General features: G+C 38.8%; 3 protein-coding genes across 5 annotated transcripts; 2 read left to right on the top strand and 1 right to left on the bottom strand.

Moving 5' to 3' along the window:
• Positions 1-119: 119 nt before the first annotated feature.
• LOC105394619 (gamma-taxilin) lies at positions 120-6,717 on the bottom strand. 2 transcript variants are annotated; one of them, XM_048622153.1, is made up of 8 exons: positions 6,552-6,717; positions 5,556-5,885; positions 4,778-4,975; positions 4,014-4,298; positions 3,695-3,776; positions 3,247-3,338; positions 2,765-2,881; positions 120-2,414 (listed from the first exon to the last, which is right to left on the bottom strand). In XM_048622153.1, exons 1-8 carry the CDS (start codon positions 6,621-6,623, stop codon positions 1,887-1,889), a joined length of 1,704 nt encoding a protein of 567 aa, XP_048478110.1. In that variant the 5' UTR covers positions 6,624-6,717; the 3' UTR covers positions 120-1,886. The 2 variants fall into 2 exon arrangements, with proteins under 2 accessions (XP_048478110.1, XP_048478111.1); XM_048622154.1 differs by lacking the exon at positions 6,552-6,717 and adding an exon at positions 6,208-6,489.
• A 367-nt stretch (positions 6,718-7,084) lies between these two features.
• Positions 7,085-14,583, top strand: LOC105391958 (jupiter microtubule associated homolog 1). Of its 2 annotated transcripts, XM_048621989.1 has the most exons (4): positions 9,865-9,955; positions 10,163-10,174; positions 11,853-12,020; positions 12,971-14,583. In XM_048621989.1, the coding sequence occupies exons 3-4, from the start codon at positions 11,858-11,860 to the stop codon at positions 13,183-13,185; spliced, it is 378 nt and encodes a 125-aa protein (XP_048477946.1). In that variant the 5' UTR covers positions 9,865-9,955; positions 10,163-10,174; positions 11,853-11,857; the 3' UTR covers positions 13,186-14,583. The 2 variants fall into 2 exon arrangements, with proteins under 2 accessions (XP_037962700.1, XP_048477946.1); XM_038106772.2 differs by lacking the exons at positions 9,865-9,955; positions 10,163-10,174 and adding an exon at positions 7,085-7,244.
• Positions 14,584-14,869: 286 nt separating this feature from the next.
• LOC105394617 lies at positions 14,870-21,554 on the top strand. Its single transcript, XM_048621988.1, has 9 exons — positions 14,870-15,038; positions 15,334-15,468; positions 15,790-15,936; positions 16,328-16,447; positions 16,753-16,916; positions 19,048-19,166; positions 19,548-19,653; positions 20,308-20,429; positions 21,040-21,554. Exons 2-9 carry the CDS (start codon positions 15,353-15,355, stop codon positions 21,148-21,150), a joined length of 1,005 nt encoding a protein of 334 aa, XP_048477945.1. The 5' UTR covers positions 14,870-15,038; positions 15,334-15,352; the 3' UTR covers positions 21,151-21,554.
• Positions 21,555-21,922: the final 368 nt, after the last annotated feature.

Genomic DNA, 21,922 nt, shown 5'->3' on the forward strand with positions numbered 1-21,922 from the left:
AATATGCATGCGGAGTGGATGAAATTGACATAAGTTGAAACAACTTTATATTGCAGTATTAAACTATAGTAACCTAAAGACTCTAATGAAAAGCTTTAAAAAAAATACACAAATTCGTTGTAAAAGTTATATTATCAAAAACACCTTATTGTCTAGCTGTAACACAATTATTTCCATACAAATGCTTTGATAATAACATGTAAAACTGTTTTGAACATACATACATAATAAATACGATTATGTAGTGCTTAATACCTATTTAGAATATTTTCATATTGCCATTGCGTACATACATTTAAATACTTTGTCAGGTTGAATATATCCGAATCGAAAAGAACCCTTGTAATTTAATAACTACTTGAGTATTTGAAGGAAATGTACCCCAAGGACTGATTACTGGGTATTATGTAGGTATCAGATAGAGGCTGGATGAGGAAGGCCGAGGACAGGCATAGTTACTCCTTGGCAGAGGCCTATGTCCAGCATTGGAAAAATACGGGCTGATGATGATGATGATGAATCCGGCGAAATATCGATCAGATATATACAACCATAGAACAACGACGGATATTACTACATACAGTACCTAGATGGCCAAATGATAATGAATTATATAAAACTACTTACACTAGTAATTTACCTACGAACTTGAATAAGTTTTTTTGAGAAACAGACGAAAGATTGTCTAAAATACCAATGTTGACTAGACATAATGAAAAGTAGGCACATTGAGAATAGGCAACTAAAATAATACTAAATTTACTTATTAAATATAACAAGTCATACATTTAAATGGTTTTAGGCTGAATGATAGGCAGTATAGTTAAATTTAAGAAAACTTATTGAGCACACCAAGATGAAGAAATGAAGGTAGGTAAAATTTCCATACTTATATGTTATATTTATCAAATTGACAGAGATATGATGTTTCCTAAGTGTACTGAATAAGATCACTATACTATACCTAATTATGTATTTTAAACACAAATACAAAATAACAGTAACTTTTTATAAATGAGAAAACACCAAAATATTATGTTTAGATTAACCTAAAATTAATATACCGTACAAAAAAGGCACCAAATGTTGTCAAATTTTAGAATATATTATGGCTAAACACACATAATTATGTATGTTATATATTATTGCTTATCGATATGATATTCTGTAACATACGTTTTATTGTAGCTTGTGATTAATTGTGCATCATTCAGAAATAGACCACACACTATACGGAGAACATTTTAAGTACAAAACACGGACAAAACAGAAAAAAACTCAGCAAGATTTCAGTTTAAAAAATGGCATAGCCTACAATACTAATGGAAGCAAATACCAAAAATCATCGACTGTATCCTTCGGAAAATGGGCCTATTGTTAACTTTCTCACTACTCGATCACGGTAGTTTTGCATAGTTATCGTGTACCGCCATCTAGTGGTACATACGCGTAACTAACAATGATCCATACAAAATATACCTACAGATACGGTCGAGAGCTGAGAAAACTAACCACTTGCCCAGAATAAAATAAATAGAAGTCAAACATAAGATAGAGAGAATAGATCAATGGGAAAGAAAAGGAAAGCTATGATCTAAGAAGTCTTTTGAACTTTGCTTGTTTTTAAACTAGACCACTTTTCTTTCCCATTCATTCAGAGTACTAAGTGCGAGTTTAGTGACTGCTGTAGATCGGCAACGCACAGCAGCGTCGTCTAAAAGTTCTTAAATTTGTTATTCATGCAACATTATCGTTAAAAGTAACAACGATCGACCGATAAGGAAAACTCACGCTTAGTACTCAGGTATCATTGAAACATGATAAAGAACAACACAAGAAAATAGAAAACTCAAAAGCATTAGAAAACCTACACTCCGAAGTGATTCTCAGGCAACCTGTTCATTTTGTTCCTCCGTCAGGGATTTAATCTCAGGTATATGTGCCACCTCCTCGTTAGAATTGGGTTCGACAAACGAACTGTCGTTTAGGGCTGCCTTAGACGCGATTTCAACAATTTTAGGTACTTTATCTACGCCATTTTCTACCTTAGTTTCAACTTCAACATTTCCATTTTGTACTTCATCACTATCGCCGTCTAAGTCAGCCAGGCTGATATTCGCTTGGCTTATTGCTTGTATAAGGTTGTCTACAGCTATTTCTTTTACATTGTCATTGGCATTGACATCCACAGCCTCAGTATTATTGTCGACATTGCTTTTAGCTTCGTTTTCGTTGTTTTCTTGTTTTTCCACAGCTTTCTCACCCTTGTTCTTCTTGGATTTCGACTTCTTTTTCTCTGCTTTAGGTGTCTCCGGTTGTTTTTCTTCCTTCTGCGTGGTGAGAACGTTCAGTTGGTTCTGCAGATGCGCTAAGCTTTGCTTCAGCTGTGCGCAGTTCGCCGCCATGGCATCCACCTGTATAATAGAAGAAATATGGTTTTTCAATTGATACTTTCGTTTGATTAGATTGCATATCGTGATCGTGAAACTCTAGTCCACGTACCAATCAACATTATTGAATAAATACTAGTCAGATTAGCGTAAAGCACTGTCAGCCCAGGGTATCCGGGCATTTATATCAGGAACACGTCACGTGATACTTTGTTTGTTGTTTTAATTACCTGGATCTTCACAAGTGTACGGAAAATCGTCGGATTATATTCCTCCTATTCATTACCAATCTGTAACTTTGCGTTCTGGGTCATGATTCGGTTTCTTTCAGAGTTACCACCCTTGTATCACATCATACTTTAACTAAATGTTACCTTAGCACTGCTAGAGGGCGGCGCGGGGGCGGGCGCGGGCGCGGGCGGCGCGGGCGGCATGGCGGGCCGCTCTATGTTGTGTTCTTTCAGTACGTTTAGAAGGACCGTGCGTTCACCCTGTGTAGGAGAAAATGGGGGTTGTTGTTGTTGAATTAGGTAGGGATTGGCATAGCTACATACTATACTGTCAACGGTATAACGTTCGAGAATATAGAAACAATATGAAAATGGTGGACGGACGCCTCCCTACTCTTACTTATGGAACGGTCGCCATTTATATAATGTTTCTATGCCCATTGGCGGATCAAAAAGTATCCATAGGGACATCCATTCTTCATCTCTCGGAACATATAGTCTAGAAGACTCAGACATCAATCATCAATGATATTTATTCACGGTGAAACTGACTTAATTACACAGTTTTTAACATTGACATCGGTCATAGCCCATTGGCCTAGTGTTGTGAATGGAACTATAGGTACCTGTAAGGTGCGACACAAGGCCTGCATCTGCTGCAGGTGCCGCGCGCTCGCCGCCGCCTGCTGCTCGTTGGTTTGACGCTCGCTGCACATGTCTGGAAACAATTATTGTAATTGAATCCTAATTGAAACATACTTAATTCAAAATTGTATGGTAGGAGGTACGGTACGGTCGTCGTTTGTCAAAAGGATTACATCACAAATGTAATAATTCGATACGACATTTCGTCAAAGAAACGGAGTTTCCGATGTCTGCAACTGGTATCCTGTACATGCCGTATGGCCGTTAGGATACTGGTAGTCACAGACGAAGCATGGGCGCCCTACAGCCCATTGGATCGCACCAACCTTAGACAGGTAAAGTGACAGTCATTGGACCTTCTCAATATGTCCAAAAATTTACGATTAGTATCTCATATTCATTATTATATTTATTGAAGAATATTTTTACCTATAAGAGCGGTCTGCGACGTCTCCCATCGCTTCTTCCATGAGAGTGACTCTTTCTCCAGCTTAAGAATTTTCTTAGACATCTGTGTAAATAAATATCTCATGTTATTACATTATTATAGTTTAAAACCAATAGCAAACTAAATTATTTTGAATTTAAGTGCAAAGCTATTATGTTAATGTTGTTGCTATCATGTTATGAGGCAATAAAGGTAGTCAGCGACTTATGCTATTTTGACTGGCGAATCCTTTCACCACGATATATTATGTCACCGAATTAAGAATTAGAGAAAGATGATAGATAGTAAAAATATATTTACCTTGTCCATTTCCCCCTTAAAACCTCCAAACACTTGGTTACTCTTGACCAACGCGTTCTGGAACTCATCATACTTCTCCGTATATACGGCTATCTGGCTACGAAGAGCCACTTCTGTCCCTTTCATCTCCTCTATCTTTGCCTCGCTCTTGCATAGCTCCATCTTCAGTGTTTCCATCTCGGCTAGGAGTCTGCCCTTTTCCGCTTGGTGTTCTAAGCTGGCTTTCTGCATTTTTGCGTCGGAGAGTTGGGTTTCGAGTGACAATTGCTTTTGCATTTTGTCTACCTGTGTAGTAAAATAAGATGTTAGCCAAGGGTTTAGTGATAGATAAAAAAAGTAAGATAGCTGATGTAAATTAATTAGATTCTGTGTATATTCTTCGAGTGTCACATAAATAGCAATAATTTGTGGCTAGATTTTAAATATAATGATGCGTGCTTGCGTGATGCATACTATGCATGCTTTACCTAGCATAGCACCTTTTAGTAGTGGTTGGATAAAGGCTTGGTAAATGTGGGGCCTAGCAGTAACTCCTTGACTTAAGTGTGGTGGCTCTTATCTGACGTCCTGCATGCCTGGCATGGAGCGCAAGACGCGCATGACAAAAGATTTCTGTCTCGCTTTCTTTTTAGATCTTGCGATGTGAGTGAGTACGAGCAAAATTTATGCCATGTCTTGTCGTACGCGTTTAGCGCCCCATGCTAGGTATGCAGCAGTGGACAATTACTCTCTGATAACTACACTGAGCTGAATCATCTGCTTACCTGCTGCTCCCTCATCTGGTACTGCGTGACCACACTCTTGAACTTCTCGGTCATGCTGATGTTATCATCCCGCAGCTTGTTGTTCTTGTCGTTGTTCTGCTGCAGCATGGCGGTGATCTCCGCGAGCGTCGCCTGGAACTTGGCCTGTGTCTCCTTGCGACGCTCCTCTTCCTCGCGGATCTTGAGGAGGGAGTCTTCCTGGGGAGGAATGGTGATTGTGGAGATGAAAGTTTTGTGTGAATTCAGGTGGTTATATTTTTGTAGTGACATGCAATCTGTCTTGAATGATCATAAGCAATGTTTGTCATGTATTTGTGGTGTGTAAGGCACTCCCTCCTATCGTTGGGTTGCCTTCTCATTCAATTGATGATTGTTTATATATGATAAACTGTCCCAAATGTGCTTTCGTTTCAGCTTTCTTATTGGATTACAACTGGTGAGGTCAATAACACAGGAGTGATAAATTTTTTATGTCAACAGAAATTAAAATATTGCTGTCAATAGAAAACTATGTTATTTGTGAAGGTAGGGCTACTTTTTACCCTTGATTTACTACAGGAATGTTTGTTTTGTACTATACAATTAAAGATCAAATATATTTTTACCTATCAATGAACTTTAATTAAAACTTTCATTTTCACACTGCTCTCCTCTACCTGTGCAATCCTAACAATAACTACACTGACTTGGCATTCCTCTCTATATATTATTACTGAAAAATAGATTGAAAATTCCAAAAACCTTAAAATAAAACACACAAATTAAGAGTAACAAATACCTTAATAGCCTTATTTTGTTTCTGCAGTTCCCGACAAAGGTTTTCAAGCTTGGACTTCAGTAAAATAGTCTTATTAAACTCATGTTGTAGCTGGTCTTTCTCCTTCAGCAGCAGAGCATATCTCTTATCCGACTGCTTCATGTAAAACAGCATTTTCTTATTGTCATCCGCAGTCTGGACATACTTCTTGCAAACTAGGGAGAGCTTTTCCTCCAGAGTTGGTAAAGAGTTAAGAGATTTCATGAACTGCTCAACGTTTTTGTCATCTTTTTTGTTGCGGTCCTCTCGCTTGGATTTTTTCTGCTGTTCGTGGGGTGGCGGGGACTTCTCCTATGGATAAAGGGCAAAGTTTGTGGTTTAGGGTTTTTCAAGTTTCAGTTAACTTACTCAATTGGACAGGCAGATTAATAATTAATAATAACTAGATAGTCACAAAAGACCAGTAGACTAATAAGTTTTTTTTACCACCAGGGTACCAGTTGTTCTGTAAGCTCTGGAAGTTTAAACTTATATTTTTTTATATAACTTTTTGGAAAAGTAGTTTTTTATGGAATGGACAACATAAATGTTTACTTGTTATAAATAATATTTTATGAATAAATAAATTGAATTGTGATAAGTTCAATACGGCCAGAGCGAGAACCTCTATTACCATGGCAACTGTTAATTCCTTAAAATCTCTGATAGAATGCTGCTTCAGGTATACATGGGCTGTTTGAGGAAGAAAGTAAGAGCACGTGAAACCTGCCTTAGACCGAAAATACTCATAAATAGTCTTCTATTGGCATAATGCCAGATATTTTTTACAGGTTTTAGGTTAACAATAATTTAAGCTGTAACTATTGTTTTAATTAGAACTAAGCCATAGTTACATATTACTTATTTTCATTACAGAAATCCTAGCAAGTAAATGATACAAATATCCATGAAATTAGATACCAGAAGAGGCATACAACTAAATTCTATTAATAAATTCTTACTACTTAAATTACACACTTCAACTTTATTGTTTGTCGGCTTTTCGGCTTCCGCATTTTCTTTTATTGGACTTTCTACTGCATTTTCCATTGTAAAATAAATTATTTTAGGATAATTTCAACAAAATAAACTTAAAATCGCTCAATTTGATATTTTTGTGTTTTTTAAAAGTTTTTTTTTAAATAGTGATGGGATTTTTCTGTCATTACGCTAACGATACTCTGTGGTGTGGAATATACCTATAAGCCTGCCACTACCCATAGCCAGTAACTGTGCCAGTGCCAGTAGTCAATATAATGAGCTTCGGTCTTCGGTGGTCCGATATGCGGTACGCACTTCCTAAACGTTAACGTAACGATCCTTTGATCATTGTTTGTTATCGGCGAACGCTTCACACAACTGTATAGATTGCTTTGCTTAAAGAATTTGATTATTATATTTTGGGTTGGTGATCGTAGGTACATATGTACAGAGCCCTTTACAATAAAAAAATATATATTTTATAGGGCAACATTCCCGTTCGCTGAACTTTTCTATCGATTTTTCATTCATTTCGTTCGGTCATTCTTGCTTGTCAAAAAAATAAAACGGTCGTCGGGTTGTGTGACTAATATCTTTTCAATAAAATTAAATCTATTCAATAGTAACAATTTCAATTGTTACTCTCCAAAGACTGATTATTTAAGTCGTAGTTACTCCAAACAAATAAAGGTGAGTGGTATTCTTACGTTTCTCATCCATTTTGCCGGTCCACAAGATGAATTCCGACAAAGGCGCGCCGTTATTTTTCAAGATTCGTAAGGTCAATGTGCTTTTGGGGCTGTGGCCCTGGCATTATCCGGCTTGGGCTGCTGCATGCTACCGGATAGATCTGCATTCTGCATAGATATTACTTTATTTGAAGGTAATTGTAGCACGCAGACATGTCGGACAAAGAAGTAGGTAGCAATTTACCGTTACATCAAGTCTTGGATGATTAATTTTTGCCGTGTACCCTGTGATTGATGATATTTACGGTTAACTTTAGCAAGTAACACATAATTAGCCACTTTCACCATTGTGTAGTACATTATTGATTATTTGTGGTAAATCCATGTGGCTCTTTCATTCTACAACTAGGTAGATACCTACCTATTTGTCAATCTGCCTCCTACGTTAGTATCAATCAATATTGAACATAGACCTGCTTAATTTTACATAATAATTGACCCTTTGTGTCTACTGCCACCCCTTATTGATTTAAATAGGGGAAAACCATAACAATTTGTTACCATGACTCATATAACTGTTAGAGGTAGGCCCTTAGTAGTAACCTATCATTACTGCAACCCTTCATGGTATGTATTGCATAGTATGCAATTTTAGGCTATTCTTCTGAATAGACTATTAGTTGAAACCTACATAGGTAACATACTTGTTATATCAGCCATTTCCGGCTTTCTGATCTACTAGAACTAATTATTGGTGCCCTTTTGACCTACAACTGATATTATATGTGATTACATTTGTTGGCTCTTTGAAGTAATTGTATATCTGATGTTTTTAAACAGCCAGCTTTCAAGATGACCCACCAACCAGGTATTTATTGTATTGAATTGGTATTTTTAGAAAAAAAACTATATTTAGACTTTTTTTCAAAATTTTGGTAGACTTTAAGTAGAAGCAATGGTTGGGACTTGAGTCTTTTCTGATTGAAAATAAGCCATCTTTTTTTTTACCATTTTTATAGGATTTAGTATTCACACACATTTTATTTCTTAGTATATTTCTTAGTACATTTTTAATTTATATATTGAGTTATTAATGAATTTTTGAGAGTAAAGGATAGGCCAACATGCCTTAATGGAGCCAACTAGGCGTTCTAGTGGATTTGCAATAATGAAATAGAATAGTTTCATGATAAATAACTGCCTATAAAAACGGGTGGTGCAGTGGCACTGGCAAGGGATGTAGAATGTCACAATAATGTTTTTGTGCAAACCTATTGCTAAATTTTTCACACCCACTCTGCTTCTATGGACAGACAGCTTTAAAAGTGAAATAAAATTTATATCATCCTACCAGATTCTTTCTCTGGATTGCAGATGGTAGAATCTAGATGTCCAGGATCTCAACAAAAAAACATTATAGGGTAAACATACCAGTTTACCGGCCACTACCCCTTTTCGGCCACTTTGCACATTAGTTTTAGTACCTACCTACTCCAATGTGAAGGAACAAACACTATCTTGTAGTTTGTTGCCATAGTAATGCATATGGATGAGATTGATTTTCTACATAACTGTACTTCCATTCCATGCAATACATTATCAGTATTAAATTAGCTGCACATTTGTATAAATATCGCTTTCAATGTCTTGTGTGGTTAAGAGCAATCATTATACTCCTTTTAAGTATTTTATTACCTACCTCACCTTATATGGATGTCAGTATGTTTAGTACTGACTTTTAAATGCTGTTGATTTTTCCTGATATGCTTGAAATCTAATTATGGCCACAATCAGATTTATTGTAAACTATATACTTTGTAATAAGTTCTGTAATGCAGTATGTAGGTAGTGCAAACACCAGTTTACACTATTATTTAATGTCACTTTTTCTATTTTGGAATGTAAAACATATTTACATAGGTACATAGTTCTATCCTTCTGATTGTTTCCACATCATTAGGCTCATTTCAATGCCAACAGTATAAATCTACGCAGTTTTTTACTGCTTAGTCACTAGTACTTATAAACAGACAGTCATACATTGCAGTCAAGCTAATAAGATTATTGAGTAAGGCATTCATTGTTTAAATATAATATGAATCATAGAATCTTGTTATCCATTAAATGTTTCAGTAAATATTTCATGAATTCATATCTAGGGGGCCGTCCATTAATCACGTGAGGTCGTTTTTCTCATTTTTTGACCCCCCCCTCCCCCCTGGTGATATTTGGTGAGGTTTGTGACCAACCCCCCCTCCCCCTCCCTGGATCACGTGTATTTTTTTGGAAGTCTATGTAAAGGCAATTTTTGACTAGAAAAAATATAGGTCATACTACAAATCGTTAAAATTTTTGCGCCGTCTAAAATATCGGTTCAGCAATACCTAATTTTTGACAAAAAATTAATACACGTGATGTCCAACGTTAACCCCCCCTCCCCCCTCGTGATGTTTCGTGAGGTTTTCAGTACCCCCCCCCCCCCCCCTTTGAGCCTCACGTGATTAATGGACGGCCCCTAGATAATAATATTTATCTGTATAGATTAGTACGCTGATTAGTCAGGAATGAAGTATAACATTATGAGGTTTTCTTTCTAGGTAATCCATGATAGCCTATCTAGATCAGATAGCACTTTAATCCATGTGCAACTTTAACATATTGCATTTCATTGAATACCGCTTGATAAGTTCAATCGTCTTGTCTCTCAAAATATCCTAACTATATGTATAATATTATAAATGCGAAAGTAACTGTGTCTGTCTGTCTGTTACTCTTTCACGCCAAAACTACTGAACGGATTTGAATGAATTTTGGTATACAGACGGTCTAGACCCTGGGAAAGAACATAGGCTACTTTTTATCCCGGAATTCTCACGGGAAAACTTTTTAAGGCGAAGCGAAGCGCGCGGGAACAGCTAGTTATTTAATAAGGTTGGTGTATGTTTCCTTTCCTGCATAGTGCTAGAAACTTAAATTACCGTGAATTGTAAAACATTTCTATTATCACTTGATTATAATAATATTATGTGTAGAGAGTGATTGCAGTATACATAATATTATGTGCAGGGAGAGAATCAGTTACTTATCTACTCACGTAGGTGGTTAGTATAGTACCTACCTACCTGATTAAAGGGACACAAGAAGGAAAACGAGAACTCATTTTAGATAGATAGAATACACTTTATTTGTACACCAACAAAGAATAATAAGATTAACAAGTTGCAACTTAATTAGGGTAAAAAAGGCGGTCTTACTAAAAGCTATCTCTGCCAGACAACCTTTGGATGGAGGGAATAAAACATTAAGATGGGTGTAGTGTACATGTTAAAAGGAACTGTAGATTCATTAATATACTACACACTAACTATAATATTACAAATACATATACTTACATTTTCTTTTCTGCCGAATTCATTATCACGATGCATCAGTGCCGAAAGAATGCATGCTGCTTGCTGCATTTTTCCGGCCAACCGAATTCCATTATCATATTAAATTGAAGCTGTCTGAGCTATTAGGAAGTGCTATTAGCATATAATTGTTTATAGCATTCTTCCCGCCGCCATCGCAGTGATATGCCGACTGTGAATAATAATTGGTACATTGTCCTGACTGAAGATCTATGTGAAGATTCGTCTGTCTGTTTGTTTGGGTTGTGCCGCAAGTAGATTTTTTTTTATTCTATGGACAGTATAGGTAGTTGTCTTTTATAAAAAAAAATGGCTTACTTCTCCCAAATTCTCTCAGGAAAGCTTTGTAATGTTGGCCTCAGACACGAAACCACTTAAACTACACAGGGACCAACTTTACACTGCTTTCAGTGCAGTTTGTTGCCAAGTATTTTTTTGCTCCTCGTTTCGCTGTCCCCTTTTCGTAACAGACGTTCTTTTTACTTTTTATTGTCATTGCCTTTTGCAAACACGACACTTTCTCGTAATGCCTATGTTTAGGTCAATGACTCGCACTCAAATAATTGGGGTTTGTAATCGTGCGACCCGCACCTTTCATATCGTCTGTATTGTTCAAACAATATTCATGTCAATGACTCATAGTTGTGCCGCCAATATTTTTGATAACAATGAATATTTCGCAGCTAATATTAACATTATTTGAATAAACATTACATGCAATTCCGCACTATATGTGGCAATGGAATTTTAGACAGCATAAGTAACCGACCGCCTATAGTTAAGTTTTAAGCCAGAGGTAACTCGCGATAGCCGAGGCACCCACCTCTCGCTTTACACTTCTTATATGCACGATGCACGTGATAGCTAAGTCATAGACCACTCATGTGGTACAGTCTAGAGGTCCAGGGTTTCCTTGAACCATCTTCTTAGCGTGTGGGTGATAATCAGTTAGCTAGCATATATAGCTAGGCAGATCATCTTTTATGGGTATCTGAAAGCTAATATATCTACACAGTTGTGAACTACCGTTGGTCATCGTGGTGGCAGGATTAGTCAGTCTCTCACTACCCTAACCCTTAATAATAAGGAAAAGGGAAAATTATTACCATCTTATTTTGAACTTGTACCAATACCATTTTTTTTATTACCATGCCTTATTAAGGCTTAACCATCTCTAACCCTCCACCCTCTCTCCCCAGCAACAATGACGTCAACCTCCTTCAACGTAGGCCTGGGTGATGGCGACCGCGTGTCGTCGCGCGTGCTGCGGCCCCCGGGCGGGGGACACACGGACATCTTCGGAGGGGAGCCCGAGCCCCCGCGCACGACTGGGCGCCGTATGGTGCCAGGCGCCACTGCTGCTGGCGGTAAGTCATCATTAGCTTTAGAGCTTTAGGTACTGCACGAGAGTCGATGCGGCGACAAAGGTAAAATTGTACCTATAATTACATTAAAATTGTATTTCACATACCGTCTGCTCGGTGAAACATGATTGTCTCTATAAACTGTACTTTAAGAACTACTGTATACCTTGTTTCTGGTGAATAAATGAATTCTATTCTATTCTATTCTATTAAAGATTCGCGCATTATCTGAAGTTTCCGCCACACAGCAGGCTGGGCTTTTAATACACGGGGTTCTATGTATAACCTTGAAGCCAGGTTTTCATGATAACGGTATGCTTGAACTGAGTGTATTGAAGTGCATGCCGCTTAGACTTTCACTGAACCACAAGCTCAAACACATGACCCAAGTCAAAATTATGTTTAAAGGGAGTTTGTCACGGCCATACAAATACATAAGGTATTTGATAGCACTAAATATTATGGTGTATATTTGCTTCTAGTGTTTGAGCGTTCGTCCACAGTATATTAGATCCTCCGCTGTAAATTGCGCTTACAATCATAGAAGTTAAAATATGTCTGATAGGCCTATGTCCAGTAGGTGAATGTGTGTGCTGATGATCTTGATTGTAGTGAGATTCTTGACGTAACGGTACTTAAGTATGGTAATAAAGTAAGATAATAAGTCAATTTAATGTGGGAATGATACAGTGAAGGAGAGGTTCTCATGTCTAGGTTGAACAACCTATCGATTTCTTAAATCAGCTGAGCCACCACACCACACGAATATCGGGTGACTCGCCTATTTTCAGAGGTCAATAGACTCGGCTGGCTATTATTAATGGCCGCTGGGATTACAAAGGTATTAAATTGGATAGGTTCCAGGCTATCCTAACTAACTTTTCCGATAATCATGACTGTCGTAAGATATTTAGGGAATAATCGTAAATAACTCAACCATTTTCCTGTTACAGGTCAATTCGAATACGACGGCGGCAGGGCTCAACCAGCGGCGGCTCAAAACGGCGACGGTCACCAAAACGGTGCCTCGGCTGAACCTAAGGCGGAACCCAAACCGGAAACCCCTAAGGAAGAGGCCAAGCCGGCCCCGGCCCCGCAGGCCCCACAAGCGGAGGCCCCGAAGCGTGTGCGAGTCCCCCCGGGCGGTTTCTCATCCGGCCTGTGGTAAGGAAGCTGGGTCAGAGGGTATCACAACAACATGCAAGCGAAACGCGGCGTAAACCTCAGAACACGGATCTGACAGATGACGTTCAGTTGTCTATGGTCTTGTGCTGAGGCGCGCCGCGCTCGCTCGCTGATTCCATATTTGAATTCGTTCGATGATTGATTTGGGGTTTGGTTGGTTATGTTTTTCTTTTTATTGTAACAACTTTTTAACTGCCAGTGACATTTCAATGTTTAACTTTTACATGAATGTGACGATTTACTTGTGTGTGTAAAATGTAATGTTGCTGAACCCGTTTCGATTGGATGACTGATGAGGCCGTAAGTTCAGGCGTGTGATACTCTCACGGTGCTTTTTTTGTTTGGCATTTAGTGTTGACGCGCTGGGACCAGGTAATAGCTAGGAATGTATTTAAGTTGTCTTCTAATATTATCTGCCTGTCTTCTGTGACAAATTCGTTACCAAAAAATAATAACTACCCTATTTGTCATTATAACATAAGTAATTTGATACAATAATGATTACGATTTATTCCATTAAAAGCATTTTATTGTATAACTTTTAAGCTAACAAGCTCAATAAGAAACGAAACATTTGAAATTAAGTTTTTGTATTATTAATGTTTAGACTAGGAATCATGATAGGTTTCTTAGAATTGGCTAGGTCTTTGAGATTATAATTACTGGTCCCAAGCTTAGTTTTGTCCAGTGCGCTGGCTAGAAGCTGTTCTCTTGTATAATCCTCGCGAAGCTATTTAGCTATTCTAGTATTTTTTAATAAACAATTAGGTCTCTTTTTAATTATTTAGTCTAGCTTCGAGACCCTTTAAGTAACATTGTAATAACTAATATTTTAATACTTTTCCCTTAAAACATAGGTTTTTTCCGTGCCGGTTTTGTGCTGGTTTCTTTTAAAAGTAGGTGTTTCAACTGCGATGGTCACTGATTGAAGTAGGAATTGCAAGCATATTTAATTGTGGATCTTTTGACGAATTTATGTCTCTTATACACATTGGATGTTGATGTTTAGTGTCGTAATTTTTGTAAAATTTTACGCTCATTGTTTTGTAAGTCTCTTGGCTAGGCATTTTAGTACATACCGTTAAAATACAAAAAAATATGGTTGCTCTACCATTTCGCAACATCGGAGAAAGAGTAAAAAAATTAAGGTCTACTAAAATGCGTAGGCAGTGTAAAATAGACTGATATGTGCCTATCGTTAATGTAAAATGTACTTAACTGTGTTGTCTCAAATAGCATTTCATGTTTCACAATGATTAATTATTACGTTTCATTATAAAATAATAATTTGTTTGCCTGCGTCGGCAGTCGCGCGATTATGTATTATATATTGATGATAATTAATTGTATTTTTATATGAATTACAATTCGGTAATAACTAGCCTTGTTGTTTTATTCAAACTAACTTCGATGATCAAAACACAGGAAGGTGTAGGGAATTACTCCATATTCAGGCCACAGCGTCTTCATCAACAATCCATGGCTGGATCATGGTATAATAAGACCATGGGCTGGATTAGGAAACCGAAGACATAATTTTATAGTGCTCATTGGAGAGAGGCCTATATGCTTGGACGATTATGAGCTAATGATTAACCTCAGAATAAGTATGAATGATTCAATAAACCTTTTTCTCTTTCACTGCTTTATGATTCCTTGAGTTTTTAATAGGTTTGTCATTTTTTATTAAAGCTTGTGTCAAAATAATCATGTAGGACAATTTCTAAAATGTTTACAAACAAATAAAACACCAAAATTCATGTGGTTACAAAACAGAACTCAGGAATAATGGACCTTTTACAGCATACCTAGCCTTCAGAATACCCAGGATTCAATGTAAGTACCTACTTATCATATTTTGTGAGAAGAACAGCCTTTGGTTAAGAGGCTTAGAGGGCGCCCGTCTTTACGTTTGCAGATGAGTTCCTGTTCTCCACTCGAGAACTCTCGATAGATCGTCATCGTCACAAATGTACAGAGAAATTGTGTTGAGAAAGTTCAGGATACACCCTCTAAATGGCGCTACCATAGAGGATTTACTCTTCAAATTAAACCTTATTCTGAGGCATTAAATAGGAAATCCCTCGAAACCATGACTGCCAGGTAAACAGCATAAACACCCCAATTCCAGAGCACCATTCGGACCAACCATGGAGGCCAACGGTCGTCAATCGCGCCTACTCACACGCCTCATTGGTCGACTGCGCGGCGATCACCATAGACAACACCAAGCTGTCGGCAAGTCATACTCCGTGCCTTCCACTGTGTAAGGAGTCTACCTATAGATTCATTTGTAATAAGTATGAATATGGTAAGTACCTATGATGATTATAAATCCATTTGGCATTATAAATCCATTTGGCATACCTACCTGTGGCCAAAGTGGGTGCGAAAGGATGAACCGATTCGAATCGTTTGTTAGTTCTTTAGGTTCTATAACATAGATGGCGCTAGTAAATTTATGAGAGCAACCGTTCCTCAGAATAATAACCGTTGCTATCAGGAAGTAACCCAGTGTCGAAATCGGAGGGGTTCAACGGTAAATTTGGCTAGATCGGTTGGGCTGCATTCACAGTTTTCTCTACAGGAGTGCCGGTTGTAACAGCACCTCACACATCCTCATGACAGACGAAGACTCCATGACAGCGTACACAAGATGCTCAGACGAACCGGGGGAAGAGGCTACCACTAGCATAGGAGAAGAGGAGCAGTTCACAGCTAACGCCGACTTGAGGTAGTTTGGTTACTTGACGCTAGATGGAGTTGAAACTAGTGTTTTTGTAGCTAAAGAACTAAACATTTATTATAGGTTGATACTATTAACTACTAATATGTAAAAGAGTGAAATTTATAACCTCCCCAAGTTCACACGACTTAGTTACATAATTATTTACTTAGTGGTTAGTTAGATACCTAGGGTGACAGTAGGCCAGTTGATAGGTAGATAGTTGGTCCACCGGAATTTTCTTGTATTACTTATACGTCGTCGTCGATAAATGGCAGTAACAAACCAAACCTATATTTATCTTTTGGTATGCAGATAAATCGGATTAACTATGTTTTACTGTCTACGCTGAGTGAAACGTTAATAGAGCCAATCAGTAATAGCTCGTATGTGCAAACAGATACAGTGGACAATACCTCACGCCGGAGCAGCTGCCAGAGTTCTGCGATCAGTTGCGCCATCTAGTAGAAGTCATCAGGAACATACAGTCGTACGCCACCGTCACTGGAGAATATCCCGCGTAAGATACAAGAATAGTTAACTACCTAGTACCCGTAAAACAGTAAAAAAATATTTTAAAGCGAAGCAAAAGACCTTACGGCTAGGCGGCTTTAATTTATAAACGATATTTGAAGTGGCTTTCGATAACCCTAGCCGTTCCGAAAGGGCCTTTTGCCATGGCCAAGAATGACGCACCGTTTCAAATCCATCCCCTTACAGCAAAACTTCAAATGACCAATGTAGCTAGATTAGATTGTCAGGGGCCGACGACTTGCTGAGGACTACCTAGGAGAGGCTGAATAATAATAAATGATCTCTCTACAGCGAGCTAGAACGCCGCCTAGAGCAAGAGGCGCGCGAGGTGGCAGCCCTAGCGTCGGAAGCTCAGAACGCGCGCGACGTGGTCTCCAGAACAAGGACTCAGCGGCGCGCGGTGCGAGCGCAGCGGAGGCAACTCGTCGCGCAACTTGCCACGCTGAGGGAGAGCGGTGAGGGTTGCTAACAGATGCTAAATACCTATAGATAGATAGATAGAGAAATTGATCTTGCTAACCAAATAACAAAACCATTGTTTCGGAAGATTTTTTTCCGACAACCACTACGACCGTAGGTAGGTAGTTATAGTATTGAGAGGAAGGTAAAGTTTTAGGTAAGGTCAACCGGGGCCAAGTCGCCTACGGGGCTAATGCCTCGAATCCATTTATCTTCCGAACCACATACTTTAGAACTACTAGAGTCATCTGCTATCTATCTTTGTAACTGAAACTTTTACCTCTGACCAATAGATGTCGTATCCGGGTTAATTTTCTTAACAAATCTGTCATTTTAATTTTTTCACCTCTTTCGGCCACCTCAGGTTTCCTGACACGTTTTTTTGAATCGTTCCAAATGTGTGTTTGTTTAAAAGAATCTATGTTTCCTAACTGTAATTAGTGTTATTGTTTTGTTGCTTTACATATTGTTTTGATTATTTTATTGAAATAACGTAAGATTCGGACACAATATGTAATTACAAAATTGTATGTTTAGCTTTTATTTTGGGGTAAATGCCTCTGGGCTGATGGGGTTATTGCCTCTATTGCGGCGCAATAGCCCCATTTTCAGAGGTTCTAAACATTTTATGTTATGATAAATGTATTTAATACACTCTCGAGCAATGAAAAAGTTCCAGTGACATTAGCGCCAAATTACTCCTAAACGAAAAATTCTAGGTTAATGACGCCTTCTGCAATATTGAAGAATATTTAACGGCGTATCAGAATTAACATTCTTAGATTGGTAATCCGACTAAAACGTAAATAATTTTAATATATAATAAACTAAATATTTAAAAAAATTGGCGTCATTTGGTGTCGATATTATAAAGTTGTTAACACGGTATATAGAAAATTAAAAAAAAAAAAAAAAAAAACACGCACTCACGCCTTGTACTACTGTACTCCCTTGCGGGGTAGGCAGAGGTGCATTGCTGCACCCACTTTTCGCCAGAGTGTTATGTTAGTCCCAATGTAATAGGGGGCGGGCCTATTGCCATTTTACGGGCACAGCCAAGACCTGAGAACAAATATCTGTGTTTAAACAAATATCTGCCCCAGCCGGGAATCGAACCCGGGACCATCGGCTCAGTAGTCAGGGTCACTAACCACTACGCCATTCGGTCGTCTATAGAAAATTATCATATAATAAATAAAAAATAGTCATATTAACAGAATGATCCCACTTGTTTTTAAAAATCTAAATAGTTTTGTAATGATTAAAATTTCGTCAGACTCTAAAAATGGTATACTTACTAATTTAAAGTTGTGGTTTGATTGCAAATTATAAAACATATGCCCTTGTATGTTTTTATACTGTATTTTAATTTGTCACGTAAGTATTTATACTTTTTTAAGTCCAATAAAGTTTTCATAAATAAAATGTTGAGCACCCCTGGAATCTTGGATGGGGTAAATGCCACTACAAGAAATTAGGCTACGTAGGCGCCATAGCCCCAAAATTTTTTGATCAACTGATTCTCCTTAACTAAGCGCAGTATTTAGTTTACAAGCTAATAATTAGCTACGTTAATAGTAATTCTATAAATTATATCTACTTATACTTGTAAAAACCTCTTCCAAGCATACAAAACTAGTGAAAGAGGCATTAGCCCCACTAGGGGTTATTGCGCCTAAAAATGCCATTTTTTGTAGAAACGTCGTTTACACGTAGAAGATATTTAAAATTCTACAAAATTGCATCAGAATATGAAAAAAGATAAAATTTCCTAATATGTATCACAAGTTATAGCTTAATAGGGCGTATAGTCTGCTTGTTATGATCAAATGAATATGAAAGTCAAAGTATTGTGGCGCAATGGCCCCGGTTGACCTTACTTAAGTGTTGGTGAAGTAACTAATATGACATTCTTCGTCTTAATCGTCCGTATATGGTCCACCATAAACAAATTAAGGGGAACTAGGTATAGCTACTTACTTATGAATAATGACATACAATATTGGGTAGTACCAGAGTACCTATAGGTAACGGTATAGTTATATGAAGAAAACAATATTAGGTTCGATTCCGGTGTTGGTGATGGCTGATGATAGATATTATTAAAATATAACTTAATACATTCAGAGGTTCGTGAGCTGGAGAGCACGGTCCGTCTCTCAGACCGGAGGCTGTATAAGAGCTGGGAGGCGCTGAAGGACAGCAGCGACCCCACCGTCTTCGAGCCCCTGCTGGATGAGATCAGGGTAAGACCAGTAGCAAGTCATGGTCTATGGGTAGAGAGAGAAGTGTTATAAAAATATAGTGTATACTGTAGGATGTACACACGTGGTTTACTTGTCTAAGGTACACACTTATAGACATCATGTATTTTCACCAAAATTACGACCGTCTGCGTATGTTGCCTGAGAGAATACGAGGCGAGGCCTTGCACGGGGCGCACTACTCTTTCACACGCACGGGCGCACGCTTGCCTCGCGAGCAACGATGAGGAAGCGAGATGTATAAAAAAATATTTATAACTAGGGATTTGTGTCCCTGTGCTACTGATGCTAGGTAGAGGTCATGTATTAAGCAATGTTAGTAACAAAACTGTTGTTTACTTCCACACCACTGCATTGTTGCAGAACAAGCAAGCAGCCCTGGAATGCCTGGTCCGCCTCATAGACACGCGGCGCTCGTCCATCGCACGCAACATAGCGTCGCCGCGCGCGCTGCCGCCGCCCACTAATAGTGAGTTTGAACATTCGCCTTCTACTACTCGTGCCAATTAACTGTGCACCTGGCCGGCAAGAACCAGGGGTCACGCTAGGTACGCCAAAGCTAGTTAATATGACCTCTGGTTTTTGTCAGTCGGGTGCACAGTTATTTCGCACGAGTTGTAACTATACACCGGAGTGTAGGTTCAAATCTCGGCTGTTACATGTACCAAGGAGTGGTTTGGCGTTTATTTACGATGTAGGTACCTAGTTACTGCTTATAGCTTTTATAGTGATGGAAGATATGGTGACGAAATCTACTCATCTAGGTAGATCCAGCACATTCCTCTAGGCTCTAGTCATGAGCTGAGGAGATGTCTATTATATAGCAGCTTATAGGTATGGTCAGTTTTCATCAATGAAAACGTCGGTATCCCAGCAAACTACACGCAATAACACCATCCATTACAAATATTGCAATCGATATAGGTTGTACAGTCAGCTGCATAAGTAGCTATACACTTTTGTACCTTGTCAATCTGAATTCGCATATCCATTCATTGAAATATTGACGGTTCGTCAGTTTGACAAGGTACAGAAGTGTATAACGACTTATGCAGCTGACCGTACGGCTATGTCCCACGTGTAGGCCGACTGATTGACTGATGACGTCAGTGTTTGTGTGCAGACGGCGCCACTAGCGCGAGGCGGCGGGCCGAGGCGGCGGCGGCGCGGCGAGGCACCAACGCGAGGCGGCGAGGCAGCCGCACGCATCGACCGCTATCCGAGGATGCTAGCCATGGCAATACGGTGGGTAGCTAACTAGCGACTGTAGTACCGTACGATATCGTTATCAGCCAAGTCTTTATACATATACTCTGTCCATTATATTATTGGTTTTTTGACATTCGAAATCCCATACATATTTGACGACTGCAAAGGAAAACCAACTTTACTTACCAGACATAAGGAAACGTGAAAAATACAATAACATAGTGGAAGCTCTATAGCTACTGTAGTACCGTACGTTATCGTTATCTGCCAAGTCCATGCCAAGTCCCATTCAAAAATGCGTTTCGCAAAGAGTGCCTTGTTATGGCTTATTGCAACGTCGACGGTTCAGCGGGTTGGATGACGTCATCGTTCCACTTTTCTTTGCTGGAGGCAAAAACTAAAGAATTCTGGAGGCCATGAAATAGGGCCAAGACGGCTAATCCATCTATGTATGTATGTTGATAAGCTCTATTTCCATAATATGAATCAGCTGGACCTTCTTTCCTGTCTGTTTGTGGGTGGCCATGCTTATTGTAGCGTACTATATTGTATAGGCTTCTAGTTACCATACACGCTTCAAACAAATGACTTATATACGCTACCTATATCAACTTATTAATATACTTATTCTACCATATTCTTCCAGACTTCACTCGTCACTACCGCCCGCCACCGCTCGGGCACCAACAGCGCCGCCCTGCTGCAGCTGCCCCGCCCGCCCAGCAGCAGAGACATCGTGTTCTTCACAGCCACCTGACGGGCTAGCACAGGGCGCAATTAAAACGTGACAAAAGTTTTGCATCGCACTCACTCACATAGCGCAGCCTCAAGAGGCGACGGAGAACTTTTGTCACAAATTAAATGTGCCCTGTGCTAGCCCTTCTTACGAGTACTCTCGAAGCAAGGAGTCCATTGAGCCATGAGGACACTCAAAGAACAAAGTACATTGCGAGATAGATGATGATCTCCTTTCTAGGCCACTCAGGCAATCGTTCATATCGGACAAAAATAGCCATCGCCATCATAAATAGTGATCTAATAGCTAACTAATAATTTCAGTTTTTCTAACATCTCGATATTTTTGTATGAAATCCCGTACTTACATACATCACATTGATGAGGCCCGATAAGTCCTAATAAAACAACCTATGGTAAATTACATCATTTGAATTTTTTGTGTGAGCTCTGCCGCCATTTTTATGCGAAGGTGATTATCGTTTTGGTCAAGTTTGGTGGTTCCTGCTGTAAATATGTAGGTACCTAGGTACTTACCCACATCTAGGCTTGTAGCACAAGGCGCATTTAACACGTGACATAAGTTTTGCATCGCGCTCACTCACATCGCGCAGCCTCAAGAGCGAGCGCGACGGAGACTTTTGTCACGTCTTAAATGCGCCCCGTACTGGCCTTTCTGTTCTACATAAATTGTGCTTCACACCCTTTAGGGAGTTTGTTTCAGGAAATGCTAGGAAGGAAATTGTTGAAAGTCGATATAAGTAGGAACTTAATCAAATTGATAGGTAAGTATA

Source organism: Plutella xylostella, chromosome 7 (genome assembly GCF_932276165.1).
Source record: "Plutella xylostella chromosome 7, ilPluXylo3.1, whole genome shotgun sequence".
NCBI lineage: Eukaryota > Metazoa > Arthropoda > Insecta > Lepidoptera > Plutellidae > Plutella > Plutella xylostella.